Below are 22686 nucleotides of genomic sequence, written 5' to 3' on the forward strand. Positions count from 1 at the left end.
CATCTTTCAACCTTGCCGTATGACCCTTGGCCATACATGTTAGCTTTTTGATGTGCAAAAATATTGCTATACAGATTTGGGGCAGAAAGCACCATGTGCTCTTGGCTTTTTACTTTGGACATACTTGAGACATCACTAGTAGTTTGGTACATGGCCATGAACCCACTTCAAACAACGTGATTGGGGCTGTTTGCTTCTGTGAAGGGTAAACATTGACATGAATTAATTAGGCCCGAATGCCTGTTTCCATATATTAACTTCTACATATTTCAATGAATACATGTGTAATCTATGTTGCTCATTAGGCTGGGAAGACATGTAGCAACTACACCTGGAGCAACTATACTTAACCAGCCACTTCTGGGACTGCTGGCTTTTTGATCAATGTTATGGTTCTGTTCACTCCTGATTCACATCATTCAATGTAATATTTCCACATTTTGCAGAGAGCATTGTCACTTCTTGTAACCTGAATGCTGCTGAAATTAATGCAAGCCTTCCATTGTTGGATAATCTTCCTGAATTAATAATGAACCTGTGATCAAAGCATCTGCTATGAAATTCAAGCAAAATGTTAATTTTGTCTTCCCTCATCATTTGCATATATGCCTTGATATTTCAAAATGGAAACTTTTTTTGTAACCAAAACACACAATGTGGATTCCTTAATTTTTGTTTTGAAAATGACTCGTGTTTGAAACTGCATTAACACTGCAGAACTTCATTCTCTTCTAGCCTAACACCACCCCTTTCCTCCATGGATTTTCTTTTGCTGGTACTTTTGCTGCTTCCAATAATTGTCCTGACCATAGTTTGGGTAGAGGGGAAATCCTGGTCCAAAAATGCCTCGAGTTTAAAATTCTCATCCTTGTTTAAAATTCCCTATATGCCTTCAAACATTCCCTATCTCTGTAACCTTCTGCAACCCTACAAACCTTGGCGATCTCTGTGCTCCTCCAATACTGGCCTCTTGCACATCCCCGATTTGTGGCTGTGCCTTCCGCTGTGTAGGTCCTAAGTTCTGCAGTTCCCTCCCTAAACTTCTCAGCCCCTCTACCCCTCCACCTCTTTAAGATGCTCCTTAAAACCTTCCTCTTTGTCCAAGCTTTTTCTCACCTACTCCAATAGCTCCCCATGAGGTTCGGTGTCAAATTTTGTTTGATAACATTCCTGTGAAATGCTTTGGGATGTTCTACTGCATTAAAGGCACTTCTATAACTGCAGATTGTTTTGGGGTAGATCCTTTGTTAAATGGCATTTCTAGATTCACCTCCAGAGGAACAAAAAGAAGTTCCTGTCTTGAGTATTTCTGAAGGTCGGTCATTTGGTCCTTTCCTTGTTGTAAATTCTGATATTCGAAAAAAAAATTTAGACAGTTTCATCTCCCTTGAAAATTACATGAGAATGGTGGAAGAATTAAAGTATATTGTTTTTTAAAACAGGAAAATTGAATACAAGTTACGTGTGTCTTCTCCTACTTTGTATTTGTGCCAAAAAATGGAAGGAAAAAAACGTTGTCATAGAAAATGCTAAGGACTCTATAAAATTTTGTTTGGTATTTCCCCGCAGTGCTAGAGAAGGGTTTAGTTTATTAGCCAACCAATCTATTTATTGTGTTCGGACACAGTGCTGAAAGATACTGAAATGAGACCTCGTCGCTCTATCTTTTGACCTGTTTACATGTTTGTGTTCTGCTGTTTGCTCTTTGACAGGCCAACATTGGGCAGATGGATTCAGCTGCGGAGCAATGGAAGATGATCACAGGGAATCTGGCTCTAATTCAGGTGAGTGTGCAATGGAGCGTATAACCTTTAGTACATGGATAGGTTGACTTTACTGGTAAATATTGCAAAGGCATGGTAAACCCGCCCCCCCCCCCCCCCCCCCCCCCAATATGGTTTAAACCTTTTTTTGCTGTGAAGAAAAAAAATTCTACAGCTCTTGTTTACATGTATGTGATGTCTAACACTTCTTAAAGAAATATTGAGCTCTCTCTACTCTGCCCCAACAACGTGCCTCAGCCTGGCCTCTCAAGTGCTCTCTCTACTCCACCAGTGTGATATTTTATTGCATAAACACTCCTCTACACAGTGGATACATGTGATCGATTGGAAGTCATGAATCTATTGAGAGGATTATGAACTCTTCATCTGTAGTTACTGAATTTGAGCCCCATAAATACTGTCTGAATCCTAGAATTAATTACTGTGTTGCAGTCACTCCAAGGCATCCTTATTTTCCAGCATTTGTGATTATTTTTTTTCCCTATTCCGTTTTATTTTATACTCTTCTCCCTGATGCTCAGGTTATGTTTTCGTGGGCAGTGACTTTGCTGCAGTATCTATAGCAAGTGGCCAATCTTTGTATGAGTTCAGATAATGTACAAGCTATTCAGATATGAAGGGCAAACTACCCGGCTCTCACTAGGATATGCAGTCATTCCAGCAAGGGTCACTGGTTTACATTGGTATGGGAGTAGTAACTGCTTTCCAAATCCTCTCCCACCCACCCCATTCTCTCTGACAGGAGCTGAAGATGCTAAGCCCAGAGTAGTGGCCCACTACAATTCAGGCTAAAATGAGACACATGCACACAGATCAAAGGTTGAGTTTGTTTGTTGTATTACACGAGGTGGCATGTTTACTTACCAAGTCAACATCAACTGCTTCGATACCAGTGTATTTTATTTTTTAACGATGAATATTGGCTTAACACTGCCCACAATGTGGAATGGAGCCTTCAATGTAGTTTAGCGAGAAATAGTTTGCAAGAAATGCTGGAACCACTCAGCAGGTCTGGCAGCATCTGTGGAAAGAGAAGCAGAGTTAACGTTTCGGGTCAGTGACCCTTCTTTGCAGTTGATTTACTGGGAGCTTAAATGTATAGACTGTTGTATATAGTAGTTGTAATAGGTTTTAGCAATTTTAATATAATCAAAAAAGAAGCTTCGGGTTTTCATAGTAAAGATGGGTGTTGTGTACGGGGGGTGTTATTAGAGCCCACATATCGTGCATGGGGTTGGGGGGGGGGTTAGTTTAAAGTAAGGAGCAACCATCTGTAAATGCATGGAGGACGATGAATTAAGGGAATCTGGAGCTGAAGAATGATTTCGGAGGCAGTCAATTCACATGTACACACTTCAATTTTCAGTGATTGGAGTCCATAATTACTCTTTCGCAAAGACACCAGAAGAATGCCTGTTTTTGAAATGTGTAATTTTGAGATGTGCAATTTCTAAGAATGCAATTTTGTTGGTTAGTTAATTAGAGAAAATTGGCAATTTCACTGCTTTGTTTAAAACGGAATTTCAGATCCATAGAATTTTACAGTACGTCCCTTTGGTCAAGAACAAAAAAAATGCCCAAGTAGCGCTGTCTGGGTCAGAGACCTAGAAAACCCTTCTTTGTAAATTTGTACAGCTTGTCACAACTCCAAAAAAAAAAAAGCTTCCTTGTGAAAACGACTCCTCAACGTTAAGTCTGGTTCTGTTCTTTCCCTCTTAGGTCCAGGCCACTGTGGTTGGTTTCCTGGCATCCGTGGCTGCTGTGGTGTTTGGTTGGATTCCTGAGGGCCACTTCCGACTGGATCACGCTGTCCTCTTATGTGCCAGCAGCATGGCAACAGCATTTATAGCTTCCCTCATATTGGGTACGATGGACACTTTGCATTACCCTGTACCAAGAGTTGCATTACCCTGTAACCAAGAGTGTCTTTTGCTTGGATGTCCTTTCAGCTACAGGGCTGCTAATGTTTCCCCTGTGAGCAGCAAACTATAACTGGGTTACAGCAGAGCACCAATCTCATGGACCTATTTCAGCTTTTGGTGCAGCTAATTTTGTTTCTTTGACTGTATGAAGAACATATCAAACTGATAAGATTATCAATATTGTCCAAAATTAGGGGCCATAAGTATAGGATAGTCACTCATAAATCCAATAAATAACTCAGGAGAAACCTGTTTACTCAGTGAGTAGAAACTCACTCCCACGTGAAGTAGTTGAAGGGAATAGCATAGATGCATTTAAAGGGAAGCTAGATAAATGAGAGGTGAAAGGGATAGAATATTATGTTGATGGGGTGAGATGAAGTAAATAAAGTGGGAGGAGGCTCATGGAGCATAAACATGGAGCAGTGGGCTGAATAGGTTGAGTTTGTGTGCTGTAAATTCTATGTAATGCAATATAAATTATGAATCTCAGGCAATTGGAATAGTGTAGACGAGAGTGTCTTGTGGAAGAAGCGTAAACAAAGTATGGACCAAGGAATGTCATTTTGGATCATTTCCCCCACTCAACCATACCTTCTACTCACTAGTGTTTTTTATGACAGTGTGTGGAAAAAGTGCATAAACAGTCCCCACCACTTAATACCATGGGAAGCTGCCTATATGGTGCTAACCATTGCTAACAATTCACCATCACCATAGGAGTCACTAACTAAGGCTGCACTTATAAGAAGTTAAGTGAGCTGGCTATTTCAGACAATAAGAGCTGGATTTTGTGCAGGAGGTGGGGAGCCCAGCGCCAGGCCAAAAAGTTGAGGGAACCCCGCCTCTACATTTTTTTCAGACCCTCGGAGCGATCCTCTGATCTTCGGCGGTCAGAGTTTGAGACGGGATCCCCGTCCCTCAAAAGACTTAATCGGGACAGGGCTCCCGCCCCCAAGAGCTGCTGATCAATCACTGGGAACAGTGGCCACTGCCGGTATTGCAGAAGCCTCAGACCCAGGTCCAGTGCTGGGACCCCGGAGAAGAGGTAGGTGAGGCGGGCTCGCCGGGGCCAGTCTTGAACCCCCTGGGTGGGGGGAATGGGTATTCGGTCCAGGGGGAGGGGGTTAGGGAGATACATTCATTCCCGGTGGGTGTCCTCCATGGGCCACAAATTGCCCACGAAGGAGGAACTCCTCTCTTTCACCCCCCCCCCCCCCCCCCCAAGCCTGCAGGAAGGGCACCTCGTTTTCCGAGGCCCCCTCCCCCGCCCCTCCCCCCGCTGCCGCCGGTAAGATCCCAGCAGCAGCTGGAAGAGGCCCTTATTTGGCTGCTGGGCAGGAAGGTGGTCATCAGCTTATCCCACCCCTGGGAGAATCTGAACCTGGAATCCCAGCATCAGGTTTCGTGGCGGGTGATTCTGCCCTGATTCTCCGGCCTCTTCCATCACAAAACCTGCAGTCAGGATGAGAAGAAAATGAGTCCCTAAATTCTTAACACCTCATTATCGCACTTGCTTTTAAATCCTTCCATGAATCATTCTGTGCCTGTTTTGAGCCTACAATCTCTCTCATTGATAATGGTCACAAGTTATGAATTAGAATCCCACCTGTGGCTGAGTAATCCGTAACTGCTGTAGAGATTTAAGAAACAATATTGTGGGTAATCACATCAACACCAAGTGGTGAGGACTACAATTCAAGTGTGTCCAGCAGTTATATTCCTGTTCAAGAGACTCTGCAAAAAATGACTAAAGTGGCTCAGAGGTGGGCGGATTCATATGCGAACATGCGTGTGTGTTTAGGAAAATCCTATAAATTCCTGACTTTTGCAGTGAAATGTTGGTCATCTTGTAGTTTGTGCAGGAAAGTTACTAATTTTATTGTGCTTTCCCACCCAGGGGTAATCATGGTTGGTGTAATTATTGGCTCAAGGAAGATTGGAATAAACCCTGATAACGTGGCCACACCCATTGCTGCCAGCCTTGGGGACCTCATCACATTGGCACTGCTGTCTGGAATCAGCTGGGGTCTCTACATACAGCTAGGTAAGTGATATTGACAAGTGCAGCGATCGCTATTGGGTTTTACTTTGTTCCCATCTACCACAGTGGTAACTTTGTTTTCCAAATGGGTGGTATTCAGCAGATACAGATATTCAGCTCGGTCTGCCAGAAATAATTAAGATTGGGATTGATGGGACCAGCTGTACAGAGTAAAAACTAGTGGAGTAAGCTGGATGTCGGTTGGGTGTTTCAATAGATCAGTGTACTGCTCCTTGCCCTCCCCGCCCAAAGAAGCAGAATTTATACATCAGCATATAACCTCGAAACTGTTTACACTGTAATGCCATCCATTCTAGAGGAGGTGTCCTACAACATCCTCTGAAGAATGTTGGGAGCCAAGGGCTTGATGTCATTTCAGTTTTTTTTATTCGTTTATGGGATGTGGGTGTCGCTGGCTAAGCCAGCATTTATTGCCCATCCCTAATTGCCCTTGAGCTGCCTTCTTGAACCACTGCAGTTCATGTGGGGTAGGTGCACCCGCATAAATAGTCTTGCCATGTGCAAGTATTTGTAAAAGCTGAAAAAATTCTAGATTGCTGTCACACCTTGTAGGCAATCTTAAATGTTATGGAGAAAGTTCCAATCGACATCTTTTGGTGGAATATAGCCTTGATTGTGAGTCAGATTTTCCTCACCCCTTTCAATATTATCTCCTTTTTCTCCCACCTATTCTGAAGCTTATCCTGGGGGCTGGTTTTACGACTGCTGGGCTGGCAATTCAACTGTGGGGACTTCACAGCCAAGTACAGTCTTACCCTCTCCTAGCAGTTAATGGGATGTCTAGTTTGTCTATCCATTTGATGGCTTCCTGAGATGCCAAGTGAATGAATAAGGTGCCTCCCAAAATTGATCTTAGTGGGCAGGTTAATGTGATGTGTTCCGTTGTCTGGAACTCATCGCACTTCGGGTCCCTCATCTTCCTCTTATCGAGCAGGTGTCTGCATCGTCCATGCCCTGTGCGGATTCGCTGGAGTGCTGTCCACTGTCCTCGAGGGGGGTCAAAGCCTCTGCTCTTCGGTCAATGATGAGGTGTTGGGGTTTTTTTGTATGCGACATGCACCCCATCATTCCATCCATCTGGATAGTTGGTTGATACCACCTGCATGATTGTCAGCTGCATTAGTTTTATTTTGGGAAACCTATGCAGCGTTCCGCAGGGACCACTGATTGGATTGGGATCTCCCCAGTGCGTGTAACTCAGCAGCACACTGGGTGGTGCATTTTCCCAGTAAACCGACAGACCGATTCTCAGCCCTGTCAGGGAGATCTGATTTTGTGAGTAGTGTTTTTTTTTTTTACACACTTGCACGTGTGGTCTATCTGGGGATTGCTGTTGTGTTGCTGATGTACTGCAGGATTAACCAGACACAGCTGAACCTTGGGTGTAGTCGGTGAACAATAAAAGCATTTAGTCTTTTACCAAAATAATGGATCTGGCATTTAGCTTCATCTTGAACAAAAGCTTTTACTTGAATTCAAGCTGAAAGTTTGAGAGCGATTGTAGGTATTGCTGGAAATGTCATGTTTTTGTTTAAATGCTGCAACTATTTTTTTGTAATTACAGAGGCACATCCTTACATCAACCCACTAGTGTGTGCTTTCTTTGTGGCCCTAACTCCTCTGTGGATCATTATCTCAAAAAAGAACCCAGCCACACGAGAGGTGTTGTACTCTGGCTGGGAGCCTGTTATTATTGCCATGACTATTAGCAGGTACTGACTAGTAAAGCTTTACCATCCTAGTTTACTTCACAATTAATTCACTTGCAAATTCTAGTGCACACAAGTTATGCTTAGAATTTTACTTGGGAGGTTCTACCTTTTTCATGTGCAATGGCTATTACAATTTGGGTTTTCCGTAAGTAACTTCTTGGCTGTAGAGGCATCAGTGGCTCCCTTAAGTGGCATGCGGATCTTGCCTTGATGGGGTTGACGCCCTATACCGACTTGTCTGACAGCCTTCCTGGGGAGTGGGTATAACAGTAGCACTCCCTGTTGTGACCAGCGCTAGGTTTTCATGTTTTTCACCCATACGTTTTTTTTTTGGAAATCATAGAATGGTTATAGTGCAGAAGGAGGCCATTCGACCTTTTGTGTCCATGCTGGCTTTCTGTAAGAGCACCTCAGCTAGTCCCACTCCCACGGCCTTTCCATGTAGTCCTGCAAATCTTTTGTCTTCGCATAATTATCCAATTCCCTTTTGAAAGCCACGATTGAATCTGCCTCCACCACACTATCGGGCAGTACATTCCAGATCCTAAACGCACGCGGCGTAAAAAAAGTATTTCCTCATGTTGCTGTTGCTTCTTTTGCCAATCACCTTAAATTGGTCTCCTCCGATTCTCGACCCTTCTGCCAATGGGAACAGTTTCTCACCTTTCTACTCTGTCCACACCCCTCATGGTTTTGAACACCTCTATCAAAACGTCTAAGGAGAACAGCCCCAATCTATCCATGTAACTGAAGTCCCTCCTCCCTGAAACCATTCTCATGAATCTTTTCTGCATCCTCTCAAATGTCTTCACTTCCTTCCCAAAGTGTGGTGCCCAGGATTGGACACAATACTCCAGTTGTGGCAGAACCAGTGTTTTATAAAGTTTCATCATACCTTTCTTGCTTTTGTACTCTATACCTCTATTTATAAATCCCAGGATCCTGTACGCCTTTTTAACCACATTCTCAACTTGCCTGCCACCTTCAACGAATTGTGCACATATACTCCCAGGTCCCTCTGTTCCTGCACCTCCTTTAGAATTGTACCCTTTAATTTATTGCCTCTCCTCATTCTTCCTCCCAAAATGAATCACTTCACACCTTTCTACATTAACTTTCATCTGCTACTTGTCTGCCCAGTCCAGCAGCATATGTCTTCTTGAAGTCCATCACTATCCTCCTCACAGTTTACAATGTTTCCAAGTTTTGTTTCATCTGCGAATTTTGAAATTCTGTCCCGCACACCCAAGTCTAGGCCATTATTCTAGATCGAGAAAAGCCGTGGTCCTTGTACTGACCCTGAGACACCCCATTGTATGCCTTCCTGCGCAGTCCGAAAAAACAACCGTTCACCACTACAGACATTTTAAAATCAAAAGATCAAAAATGCTTTTAATCTTTTCCTGAAGCTAATTTTCCAGTAAAACGCCCTTTTGTACCAAGGAGCAGGTTGGAGGAATTTAATGAAATGTCAAGCTTGTAATATTTAGCAACAAGAGCATGTCCAGGGGATATTTATAAAACATTATCTATATTTCTATTGAGTAGAATGGGCCTGCTATATTCTCTGGATTTTAGAAGGATGAGAGGTGATCTCAGTGAAACGTATAAAATTCATAAAGGGCTTGACCGGGTAGGGTAGGTCCTGGCTGGAACTAGGGGGTCACAGTCTCGGGATGAGTGGTTGGCTATTTGGACTGAGATGAGGAATCTCTTTGCTCGGAGGGTTGTGAATCTTTGGAATTCTCTACCCCAGAGAGCTTTGGATGCACGTTGTTGAGTATATTAAAGACTGAGATCGATAGATTTTTAGACACAAAGGGAATTGAGGGATATGGGGACAGGGCAGGAATGTGGAATTGAGGTGCGAGATTAGTCATGATCTTATTGAATTGTGGAACAGGTTTGAACGACCGCATGGCATAATACTGTTGCTATTTCTTAGGTCTTACTATGTTCTTACTAAACCAGTTTACTGCATTGTTCATCGTAAAGACTCTTCAGTTTGAACTTTCAGAGCTTTTCTTGTCTATTTTCATAAATTTGCTGGGATCTTAATCTGGACTGCCATTATTGTTTACAATAATTTAACAATTAGTTTTTAAGCATATTACAAGACTTTTTTATTTGTGCTGTGTTGTAATTATGTAATATGATTGTATTTCAGTGTTGGTGGATTGATTTTGGATAAAACCGTATCGGATCCAAATTTTGCAGGGATCGCTGTTTTCACTCCCGTTATCAACGGTAAGTACACTTATTTATCTACTGTGAATTTTTGTCATTGTGAGGCTCAGAAAAAGTATATGAATGGACAGAAATCAGTTTTAACTTCTGGTGGGGAAAAAAAAAACAAATTGCAAGAGAAGGTACAGGCACAGGTTACAGAATAGTATGTTGGCCGGGTTGTGTACAACCGCTGTGTCATATGCTGCTTATACAGACTAGAAGGGAAAAGAAAAACATTGTGTTCAGTCAGTATGTTGGAAACATTTTAACGATGTGGATTTGACAAACTAGACATTTCAGAGCTTCAGTAAACAGATGCTTGGTAAATGAGCGGCAGCACTGAAGGCTGAAAATCACAAGGTTTTTTTTCCAGTGTGTACTCTGGCATCAGACAGATCCACAGTAAACATTGTGGCCCCTTGATTATCCTCCCATCTGTCTAGCTACATTTTCAATTACCTGCACACGTTTTTTGCACGATTTGGGGAACCTGTTTGGGCTTCAGATTTTTCGGCACCAGCAGGTCTGCTCTTGTCCTGTTGAGGATTGAGACAAACGGGCCTTGGGACGTTTGGCTGATAGAGTGAAGGGAAGGCATTACCTGGACCCTGGTATTGTGCAAAAGTTGCAAACTCCCAGAGTCATGATCTTGGGCACCATTTGGTCCATTAATTGCCTATGTGAACTAGGAGGGCTGTAATTTCACACTCCCACCAGTGGTCGTGTAACATCCCTGTTACACATCTCGAGCTTCTTCCCCTGGGCTGCAGGGAAACTCCTGTGCTCCAAACAACTCTGTACTTCCTTGCTTCTCAAATTGCCATAGATTTTGCTGTTTAATTATAAATAATAAACTGAAAGCGTATATAAAAGAAATAAGCAGTATGCAAGACTTTTCAAATGAGAACTGAATTAGACCTGAGCACATAGTCCAATTAGCCTCAGCCTCTAACCCCGTCTTCACCTGAAACCTACACTTGGCCCTGTCTGCCTCTGAGCAAAGCTGTCGGAGGTTGACTCATCATGCATTAAATTCTTTGTATATACAAAGCTTAAATTTTCCACTTAACGGCAATAACAGCTTGAATTAATTAATGTAGTAAAATACCTCAAGGCACTTCACAGGAGCGATTATCAAACCAAGTTTGACATCGAGCCACATGGTGTGGGGGGGCGGGGGGGAGATATTAGGACAGGTGACCAAAAGCTTGGCCAAAGGGGTAGGTTTTAAGGATTAGAGAGGTAACTTCCTGCAACACTTGCCCTGTCGTATTTTACCCACCACATTTTGTTGATACTTCTACTATTAGAAAATGGCAAATCCTCCAACTCACGGCGAGCAGTGTTGGAGAAACTTCCAAGCTTGTGTGTGAAGAAGACACTGAGACTAGGATGCTTTGGTGGAGACTGTTTATTACTTGCTACAGAGTTCACTACTGCTAACAACACCAAGCCAGTGCTGCCTGGCTGTTCTTTATATGTACATCTGAGTACAATTAACTAATCTATACCCAACACCTGTTCACCCTATTGCCTTTGACTGCTAGGTATTTAACATCCATTAACAGAACGTAGTAGACACAAACAAGCAGTGCCACAGGTGATGAGCGAGCATAAGGATGAAAGTTAGACCGTTATGTTGAGGGAACGTTTGAAAAAGCAGTGTTTTTAAAAATAAATGTGATCTTTCAGAAATTTTAAACAGGATAAGAGTTCTCTGAAAAATGAGATGTGCTTTGCAGTCCTTTGATCTGTGTGATCTTATTCTCCTTCCTCAGGTGTTGGTGGCAACCTAGTGGCAGTGCAGGCCAGTAGAATTTCTACCTACCTCCACCTCTGCAGTATGCCTGGTGCAGCACCGGAAAACATGCACAAGACCTGCCCGAGCCCTTGTCGCACTTTCTGTAGTTCAGGTGAGTGCCCCTCTTAAGTGTTCAAAAAGCAATTAAAGTGCCAACATTAGACCTCAAGCGAACGGAGGTTCATCACGCTGAGCTCACCCAGTGCTGTGTGTTTGTGTTCTTTGAGAAGCTCCGGTGAAGGGCCAAGGCCCTTGTGAAGGACATCGCTAAAGTTGGAAAGGAATGATAATGTAACTTGATCAGCTAGTGGCAAGCTTGGGTTTTATTAGACTGTTGAAGGAGAGAGGCTGGATTGTCACAGTTTTGAGAAGAAAATGTAGTAAGGAGTTTTGAATGTACAGTGATGAAAAAAAACAATCTTTCGCACCAATAAGGAGTGAATAAGCAGGAGAAACTGAACAGTCAAGTTGGTCATTTTTTTTCACTGAGCAACAAGTACCACAAAACTAAATAAATTGTTCAAGTAATTTCTCAGTCAGTTGTTGCCTACCAATTTTTCCTCGTTATTGAGATAGGACATATAGAATATCAGCTCTAAGGAGCACCCTGGGAAACCTCCATTTACTGGTGAATTAAACTCCTGGCCTCTCCTCATGCATACAGTTAGTAAATTGCCATATGGGGAGCTGTAAATATAAACCCCACATCCAGTCTCTCGGTGGCACAGCATGTTACAGTTCTTCCACCTCACTTCTGGTTGGCAAGGAAATCAATTGCTGTAAAATGTGTAGTGCTAATTAAGTATTACATTTTTTTATGGCGTGATTAATTTGAGAGCTTGATTGATTTTTAGAAAGTGGTAGCCTCCCAGCTAACCCGTCCAACGCAATCACCTATGACATATTTTAACCAGTTGGTTGTGTGCTGTGGAGAAACCTGGCTCGTTAACAGTAGTATTTACTTTGTACCAGAAGGGGGCACCATTCCTTTCCCCCTCCATATTGTTTCCTGGACAATGACGGACTTCTGTTTGTCTTATCTTCGAAGTGTTGCTGTGCATTTTGGGTAGCAGTGTGAGACAGATTATTTTGAGACTTCCCTCCATCAAAATACGATATTTAACAGCACTCCCAAGTATGATGTAATGAGTAAAACTATGAGCAATATTGACTGCTAGAGGCAATGAAAAGAAACTCCAGATCTGCAGCAGTGGACCTTGAGAACTGTGACATTATTGTAGGGTAGTAACAACAGCCTTAACTTCTGTTCACTCTGAAGCCTAACCAGAAGCTAGATTTGCCTTAACATGTATTTGTAATTAACAGTAGACTGTTTTCAAAAGTACAGTAATGTCTATGATATCCTCCTGCGCTACTGTCCTGCACTGTTTATAGTTACTAACCAAAGACATTTGAAAACTAACGATTATAAATTGTCCATCTCTGGTAATTAAGTGTTGTATCTAGTGCCAGTCTATCACGTTACACTTTAGGGGCTAAATTTTATGAGTGTGCCGCAGTTCGCGGTGATGCATTCTTAAAAATGGCGTGCATCCCACACGGATGCACCGTCCCTGAGCCCCCGCGATATTACGTGCGGGCACCGGCACCATTTTTAAAGGGCTTTAAGCCCTTAACACATTTAAATTTTCAAAGTTAGATTGCACTTAATATGTTTTTAATAAATAATTAGGAGGTGGAGGCCCTTCCCCAACCCCCCCAAATGGTCATTTCATTGCCCAAAGTGACCATCCATTGATTTTACAAAAGCCCAAACTCTCTTTTTCACCCCCACCCCAACCTTCAATCTTTTGCCATTTAACCCCTTCCCACCATCTCCACATCCAATTAAAATTGATTTCCCAGCGCCTCCACCCCTCCCGCCCTGAAAATTCTATTGCTCCCCCCCCCACCGCCTCCCCACCAGGTTCTTGCCTGGAAGGCCGTGTGGAATTCCGAAGGCGTGCGAAGTACAAACGACGGCCGTAATATCGGAGTGGGATGGCCGCTGCCTGTGGGTAAATTAATGTGAATGTCATCAGGGCTCATTTTAAATTGGAGATGAAGGGCCCGCCGACTGGGGGCGGGGGGGCCGCACCGAGGTCTCACCGCCGTCGGTAATATGCGGCGGGCCCTTCTCGACGTCACGGGTCGAAGTGGGGGTCTCCCCGCTGCATTTTACCGGCCACCGCGATCCGCGGCGTCGACAGGCTGGTAAAATTCAGCCCTACAACTGTCATTCTTCAGCATGACACGTGAATTGGATATGACAGATTATCTGCTAAATTACCAAACATGCAAGAAAAGACGACTTATTTTATATTGCCATGTTTATGCCCTCAAGACATCCCAAAGCGCTTTAGAGCCAAGAAAATACATTTGAAGTATAGCTACTGTTGTCTTGTTGGGAAATTTGGTGGGCAATTTGTGCACAGCAAGCTCCCCACAAAACAGCAATGAGGTAATGACGAGATAATTTTTTTTTTAGTGATGTTGGTTGAGGGATAAATATTGGCCAGGTCACTGGGAACAACACTTCTTCGAATTAAAGCCTGGCTACCCGACCCGAACCCGACTAGACCCAACTGCATGTGTCGGGTCAGGTCGAAATTCCGAGTCCAGCATTCAGGCTCGGGTCGGGTCGACTGGACACTGCTTCCGGGAAGTCACGGGATCAGGCTTACCCGTGATTCCCCACAACTCCAGCTGCAGGAATAGCCTGCTGCCGGAGCAAATGAAGGAGATTCGTGTCGGTCAGGTCGGGCGTGGAAAAAAAAAACTCGAGGGTTCGGGTTGGCTGTGGTCAGGTCGGGCCTGGGTCGAGTTTTAATTTTATACTCGAGCCAGGCTTTACTTCGAATAGAACCATGGGATCTTTTACAGCCACCTGAGAGCTGACAGGGCCTCAGTTTCATTTCTCATTTGAAAGGCAGCACCTCTGACAGTACAGCATTCCCTCAGTACTGCACTGGTGTTAGCCTAGATAACGTGCTCAAGTCTCTGGAGCAGGACTTGAACCCACAGCCTTCTGACTCTGAGGTGAGATGGGCCCTTAAAATATGCAGTTGATAAAAGGTGAACAAATAAAATAAAAAAAATTCAATTCAGTCCATGGCTACCAAGAGGAATGAGTAAGCGGCAGAGAATGGATGAAATAAATTGGTCAGGTTTTTTTTAAACAAAACCATTTTTCACTAAACAGCAAGTACCACCTACCAACCAAATTGTGCAAATAGTTTCCTCTGAGTTTTTGTCTGCCAGTTTTCCTCTTCTGAAGTGAGTCTGTACCACTAGATGTATCATTAAACACACAGAAAATGTACATAAAGCTAAAATACACTCAAATAGTCCATAAAAATGCTAATATGTATTAAAATTGCCTGTGATACATTGCTGTCTGATATCCCAACCCTTCTGTCTCGAGCTTGAGTTGGAAATTTCACCTTTTGGCTTGCTGTTGGAACTTTCAAATACTGTTGGTAAATTTATTGTCTGTCTGTGGCTCTGGCTAAACCTGGCTACCCGACCCGACTGCATGTGTTGGGTTCGGGTCGGATCAGGTCAGCTGGACGCTGCTTCGGGGAAGTCATGGGATCAGGCTGACCCATGATTGCCCACAACTTCAGCTGCAGGAATAGCCTGCTGCCAGAACGAATGAAGGAGATTCGTGTCGGGTCGGGTCAGGTGCGAAAAAAATTAAAGGGTTCAAGTTGGTTGCGGTCAAGTTGGGTTTTAACTTCTTTTTTTTTTAACCTCTCGGCCCCTCTCGCTCTCGGCCCCTCTCGCTCTCGGCCCCTCTCGCTCTCGGCCCCTCTCGCTCTCGGCCCCTCTCGCTCTCGGCCCCTCTCGCTCTCGGCCCCTCTCGCTCTCGGCCCCTCTCGCTCTCGGCCCCTCTCGCTCTCGGCCCCTCTCGCTCTCGGCCCCTCTCGCTCTCGGCCCCTCTCGCTCTCGGCCCCTCTCGCTCTCGGCCCCTCTCGCTCTCGGCCCCTCTCGCTCTCGGCCCCTCTCGCTCTCGGCCCCTCTCGCTCTCGGCCCCTCTCGCTCTCGGCCCCTCTCGCTCTCGGCCCCTCTCGCTCTCGGCCCCTCTCGCTCTCTGTGTTTCTGACTCATGGGCCGAAATCTTATGCCACCCCAATGAGCCGGATGGGGGGGGTGGAGTGGCATAAAATGGAACGGGATGCTCCGGGCGGCCTTCCCGACCTGCTCCCGTCTCCTCCCCACTTTGCGTAGGGCGGAGGGGATGAGAAACGGCCTGCCCGCCCCAGGCCAATCAAGGCCCTTAAGTGGCCACTTAAGGGCCTTCGCCCACCTCCACACGGATTTTATGCATGCCATCGGGCGACCTGGAGCTGGGAAAAGCTGGCAGCTTCTCTGTGTTCCAGGGGTGGGGGGCCTGCTCATTGGGCGCAGGGTGCTCGATGGAGAGCCGCCCCGCTTCCCCAACCATCCCCAAGACCCAACAAATATTGCAAATATATATTCTATAAATCGCATCCAATTTGACTGACAAAGGTAAACTTTCCCTTCTCGACCTGTCTGCAGGCCTTGACATGGTTGATCTCATCCTCCTCCTCCAACGCCTCTCAACTGTCATCCAGCTGGGTGGGACTGCTCTCACCTGGTTCCATTCTTATCTATCTAATCATATCCAGAGTATCACTTGCAATGGCTTCTCTTCCTGCGCCCACACTGTTACATCTGCTGTCCCTCAAGGATCTAACCTTAGCCCCCTCCTACTTCTCATCGACATGCTAGCCCTCAGTTATGTCATCTGAAAGTACAACATTAGTTTTCACATGTATGATGCCGACACTCAACTCTGCTTCACGACCACCTCTCTCGACTCCTCCGCTGTTGTTAAATTCTCAGACTACTTATTTTACATCCAGTACTGGATGAGCAGAAATTTCTCCGGTTAAATATTGGGAAGACTGAAGCCATTGGTTTCGGTCCAAACTCCATTCCCTAGCTACCTACTCCATCCCTCCCCCTGGCAACATTCTGGGATTAAGCCAGTCTGTTCGCAACCTTGGTGTTATATTCGACCCCAAGTTGAGCTTCCAACCACATATTCACACCATCACTAAGACTGCCTATTTCCAACTCCGTAACATGGTCCAACTTTGCCCTGTCTCAGCTCATCTGCTGCTGAAACTCTTTCATGCCATTGTAACCTCTAGACTTGACTATTGCAACACACTCCTGGCTGGTCTCCCACATTCTACCTTACCGTACGTTCTACCGTAAACTTGAGTTCATCCAAAACTCTGCTGACCATGTCTTAACTTGTAGCAAGTCCCATTCACCTATCACCCCTGTGCTCGCTGACCTACAATGGCTCAAGCAACGTCTTGATTTTAAAGTTCTCATCCTTGTTTACAAATCCCTCCATAGCCTCGCTCCTCCCTATCTCTGTAATCTCCTCCATCCCCACAACCCTCTGAGATACCTGTGCTCTAATTCTGGCCTTTTGAACGTTCCTGGTTTTAATCGCTCCATCATTGGTGGCCGCACCTGCAGATGCCTAGGCCCGAAGCTCTGGAATTCCCTCCCTACACCTCTCCACCTCACTTTCCTCCTTCCAGACACTCCTTTAAAAGCTACCTCTTTAACCAAGCTTTTGGTCATCTGACCTAATATCTGCTTTTGTGGCTCGGTGTCATACTTGCTTTATAATGCTCCTGTGAAGTGCATTCTATTACATTAAAGGCGCTATATAAATAGAAGTTATGTTGCAATGTAAATAACTAGAAATGAGAGGTTTTGTGGGGAGAGGAATACAATTACTTGCATCCTAAGCAAGTTTGTATAGTGGTAGGTAAATTGCATTACAGATATATCTAAACCCTGTATCTTTCAATATCAGTCAAGTATGCAAAGCCTTTACTGCCAGTCAGTCATATGATGTATCACAGTGATTGGCGAGCTACTGGCATATTTGGTCTGTAGCAGAACTACAGTAAAATTCAGAAACTGTACTTCTGTCCTACATTATCATGAACGAGGGCATGGGAGATGTACTAAGCTTGTGTAAAAAAAGAACATTGTTATTTCAAGAGTATAATCTCATCCTGTGGTTCAAATGATATGAAAAGCTTTGTTCTTGTGGTTATGTCTGGACAAATTATTCCTTAAAACCCTATTTTGTATGGTAATTTGTTCTTTGATTTGTTTTTCTGTTGAAGTAAAGGCTAACTATTGACAATAGAATATTTCATTGCTCATTTAAGTTCAGTTTAAATCAAGGACTCCCAAGTTGAAGATATCACTGGTCAGAGGTAGAGTAAAACTCCCTCCAAACTGCTTTTCCTGCTGTACCAGTGACCTTTCTCTCATTTGCCATCCTTGTGAATCAGACTGGCAATTGGTGCTGAACAGTGGGTAATTCAGTGCTGTGGACTCGTGCTTAATTGGAATTAACCAAACTTGTTTCAATTCCAGCCACAAGAAACTCATCAGTTAATCTGGTTAACATCCCAAAGGTTAAAGATAGTGTTCTCTGTCCCTGTGTCACCCAAGTCCTTTTGAACTGAAATTGGTGCCAAATGTTGTTCGGTAACATATTTGTGGGATGCTTTCTTCCTTTAAATGCAATATATAAATGTTGCAGAAAAGGCTTAAAGCACTTTCAATGCATTTAGCAATTTGGGGCAGATTCTAACTGATCTTTTATGGTGATAGACACCAGATGTTACTCCCGTACATTAGCAGGTAATGGCGGAAACTGTTCCTCATGTACCTCCTCAGCGAACCTCATTTAGCATTTCAGACACAGGTTAGCACTGTTAGCACATTGCTGCTGCTTCAGTGAACTCGATGTGTCTGTGAGCGAGGGTCACTACTGTAATGTTAAGTGAATTATGACCTGCAAAGCAAACTGACAATAGAAAAACAGAAAGTGCTAGAAAAGAGTCATATCCAACTTGAAATGTTAACTCTGTTTCTCTCTCCGCAGATGCTGCCAGACCTGCTGAGTATTTCCAGCACTTTCCATTATTATTTTACATTTTCAGCATGCGTTATATTTTGCTTGTACAATAGAAAAACTTGCACTTCTCACCCTTTTTAAAGGAGACCAATGAGAGCAGGCCTTAGAGGCTAGATAATATACTAAGTGAAATAGGAAAGGTTAATCCCAAGCACAATTTTAAGTCAAAATCGGAACTGGAGGTCTTGAGGACGTAGATAGTAACTCTTAGAAGACAAATTCAGGACTGATGCCGGGTAAAACTTCTTTAGAGAGAATTATTAATACAAGTCTGACATCCAAAATTCGGCTGTCCGAAAACTGGACATGATTGAAAATAGTCAAAACCCATTTTGCTCAGATAAATTCTTATTTTTAAACATTTCGTAGAGTGTATATATAAGGGTTGATTTGTGGAGGAAATTGTTATTATAAGACTAAAATGTAGCATTATTTTTATGAAGATTAACTAAAGCAAGACTAAAGCTAAAATGATTACACAACCAGCACCCTACAGTATAAGTCTCTCGAGATTATGCTGAGGCTGTATAATGTACTGGTCAAACTTCCACCGCAACACTGTGCAGTTCTGGTTAACACTTCAAAAGGGATGTTTGCGCATTGAGGAGCGAGCAGCAACAAGGATGATTCCAAGTACAAAGGGGGATTAATTCAGAGGCAAGGTTAGAGGAGCTTAGTTTTGACAGTCTAGTGTCCAGAATCCGGCAGTCTCAGTCCCAAGGTTGCCGGATTTAGGACATCGGACCTGTAATGGGGATGATCTCTTGGGTCAAGAAATTCAGGGACAATTTCAAAGTCATTTAAGTGTCAGTTAGACTGTGGGGATCGCAGAATTGCTACAGCGCAGAAGGAGGCCATTCAGCCCATTGTGTTTGCACCGTCTATCCGAGTGAGCAATTCACTTAGTGCCATTCCCCCATCTTCTCCCCATAACCATGTACATTCTTCATTTTCAGGTTAACTATCTAATTCCCTCTTGAATGCCTAGATTGAACCTGCCTCCACCACACTCTCAGGCAGTGCATTCCAGATCCTAACCACTCGCTGCGTGAAAAAGTTTTTCCTCATGTCGCTTTTGCTTCTTTTGCCAATTACCTTAAATCAGTGTCCTCTCATTCTTGATCCTTTCATGAATGGGAAGTTTCTTCCTATCTGCTCTGTTGAGACCCCTCATGATTTTAAATATCACTATCAAATCTCCTCTCAGCGTTCTCTTCAAGGAAATCAGTCCCAACTTCTCCAGTCTATCTTTGTAAATTAAGTTCCTCATCCCTGGAACCAATCTCGTGAACTTTTTCTGCACTCCCTCCAATGCCTTCACATCTTTCCTTAACTGCGGCTCCCAGAACTGGATGCAATACTCCAGCTGAGGCCGAACTAGTACCTTACACAAGTTTGTTACAACCGAGGTGGGAGGAGTGCACTGTTTATTCTAGTTCCACTTCTCCACAGATCACAACATATATTTAAATTTTCCCACTTACCAATACGGTCAATCATATACTCTATTTTTCCCAGAAAAAACACACCAGGTTTCTTTAATAAACACACAGATTAGAATATAAAAGTTCCCTTTTACCTTAGCCCCTCATACACACACACACACACACACACACCCCTCGGTTAACCGGAAAAGTAAAGGGATTTTCGTTTTAGAGCTCTATTACCAAAAAAAGAGAGAAAAAACACTTTGGCTGAATACTTGCTCATTCTTGAAGAAAGAGAAGATATGGAAAGATGTCCTTTGTTTTGGTTTGGCATCCCAAATGCATATAGACAGCTGTCCCTAGGATCTCGTAACCAGTTCAACATGACCTCCTTGCTCTTGTACTCTATGCCCGTATTAATAAAGACTAGGATACTATATGCTTTATTGACCGCTCTCTCAACCTGTCTTGCCACCTTCAATGACTTATGCACATATACACCCAGGTCCCTCTGTTCCTGCACCTCTTTATACGTGTACCCTTTACTTTATATCGTCTCTCCATGTTCTTCCTACCAAAATGAATAACTTCACATTTTTCCGCATTGAACTTCATCTACCACCTGTCCGCCCATTCCACCAACTTAACTACGTCCTGTTGAAGTTTGACACTATCCTCCTCATTTTCACAATTGTTCCAAGTTTCAATCAAATCATCCACGAATTTTGAAATTGTGCCCTGTACACCAAAATCTAAGTCATTAATATATCTCAGGAAGAGCAAGGGTCCCAACACTGACCCCTGTGGAACTCCACCACATACCTTCCTCCAGCCCAAAAAACATCCATGACTTTTTGTTTCCTGTCACTCAGCCAATTTTGTATCCATGTTGCTCCTGTCTGTTTTATTCCATGAGCTATAATTTTGCTCACATGTCTGTTGTCTAGCACTCTATCAAATGTCTTTTGGAAGTCCATGTACACCACATCAACAGCATTGCCCTCATCAAACCTCTGTTACCTCATCAAAAACTCCAGCAAGTTAGTTAAACACGATTTTCCCTTGACAAATCCATGCTGGCTTTCCTTAATTAACCTGCATTAGTCCATGTGACTATTAATTTTGTCCCAAATTATTATTTCTAGAAGTTTCCCCACCACAGAAGTTAAACTGACTGGCCTGTAGTTGGCTGGGCTTATATTTACATCCCTTTTTGAACAAAGGTGTAACATTTGCAATTCTTCAGTCCTCGGGCACCACCCTTGAGGCTAAGGAAAACTGGAAAATTATGGCCAGTGCCTCTGAAATTTCCACTCTCACTTCCCTCAGTATCCTTGGATGCATCTCATCTGGTCCTGGTGCTATATCCACTTTTAAGTATAGACAGCCTTTCTGATACCTCCTTTGTATCACATTCTAGTGTATTAATTATCTCCTCTTTCACTGTGTGGCCTGAGTAGCATCACCTTCCTTGTTAAAGGCAGGAGCAAAGATGAGTTGAATGGCCTTCCTTATCCTTGCTTATTTTTGTGATCTTTGTCTCCCGGAGTTCTATTTGCTTTTTCAGTTCAGAATTACCAACTTTTGTATTTAATCATATACGGTGCCTGTAAAGAAAGTAACTATTTATGTGTGTGTCTGTTTTTTCTTATGCAGATTTGAATTCGAGATCAGCTCGGGTCTTGTTCCTTCTAGTTGTCCCTGGACACCTAGTCTTTCTGTACACCATTAACTCCATGCAAGGGGGACACACAACACTTACGCCAATATTTATAGCATTCTACATGATGGCTGCTTTACTGCAAGTATGTTCCTTTTTAAAGTTGAAAATATGTTTATGGTTTTCTTGATTATGGATTTTTGCAAAGTACTGTTTTGGAATGTTATTCTAACTGGTGACCCAGTTAAGAGTTACTAAGCATCAAAATGTGGAGTCTTCCATTTACGAGTTCTCAGTTTTAGCCAAGCTGTTTGAGCGCGGTGCAAGTAAAGGCAAAGAGCTTCATCAAAGACAAGAGTCCACCTGAGGTGTATTCTGGGATCTTTTAGCATCGAGTGCTACCTGTTTACTCTTTTAGTGCATGATATTCTAAGTCTAAAGTCTAAAGCGGAGGAAGAGAATTGGTGGCTACTTGGATTACACATGAGGGGAAAGGGAGGAAATTAAAGAAGTTACTAGACTTCAATAAAAAAAATTAAGGACTTGAGAATATTAGAAATAACAGTAAAACAATGTGCATTAAAGTAGATGAGCTCAGGAGGTTCTAGTGAGAATGTCTCAATATAAAATTTATTACTTTAAAAATGATCTAATTTGTATAGAGTCAGGTGTAGTGCATTCTGCCATCTCCGGTTAAGGAAATGCCAAAGAAAATTCTTGCAGTAGATTTGTCCTAGAGATTTAGAATTTTCACTAAATATTTGTCCCGTCCCCAAACTGGGTGGATTTATAGCTCAGGTAAATAATCCAGAGGAAAAACTTTCCCTCAAAAAAAAAAAGAAACAATCACCACCTTTGTGACTGGCTTCTCTAAATATATATAACTTCTGGTCAAATGTGATGTAGACGTGACATCTGGAATAGGGGCAGGGCAGCATAGTGGTTATGTTACTGGACTAGTAATCCAGAGGCCTGGACTAATGACCTGGAGACAAGAGTTCAAATCCCACCATGGCAGCTGGGAAATTCAAATTCGATTACTTAAATTACCATGAAACCATTGGATTGTCATTTAAAAACCCAACCTGCCCACTAATG

The 22686-nt window shown here is 43.3% G+C and overlaps 1 protein-coding gene across 3 annotated transcripts in view; it reads left to right on the forward strand.

Annotated features, from left to right (window-relative positions):
- The window catches only part of LOC137383939 (solute carrier family 41 member 1-like), a 62185-nt gene that overhangs the window by 35440 nt on the left and 4059 nt on the right, over positions 1-22686 (forward strand). For all 3 annotated transcript variants that reach the window (XM_068057360.1, XM_068057358.1, XM_068057359.1), the window contains exons 4-10: positions 1713-1784; positions 3504-3648; positions 5607-5753; positions 7336-7483; positions 9651-9730; positions 11491-11625; positions 21585-21733. In XM_068057360.1, the coding sequence (XP_067913461.1) occupies positions 1713-1784; positions 3504-3648; positions 5607-5753; positions 7336-7483; positions 9651-9730; positions 11491-11625; positions 21585-21733 (876 nt within the window). The remainder of the gene's footprint in view (positions 1-1712; positions 1785-3503; positions 3649-5606; positions 5754-7335; positions 7484-9650; positions 9731-11490; positions 11626-21584; positions 21734-22686) is intronic.

Source organism: Heterodontus francisci, chromosome 25, assembly GCF_036365525.1.
Source record: "Heterodontus francisci isolate sHetFra1 chromosome 25, sHetFra1.hap1, whole genome shotgun sequence".
In the NCBI taxonomy this organism is placed as follows: domain Eukaryota; kingdom Metazoa; phylum Chordata; class Chondrichthyes; order Heterodontiformes; family Heterodontidae; genus Heterodontus; species Heterodontus francisci.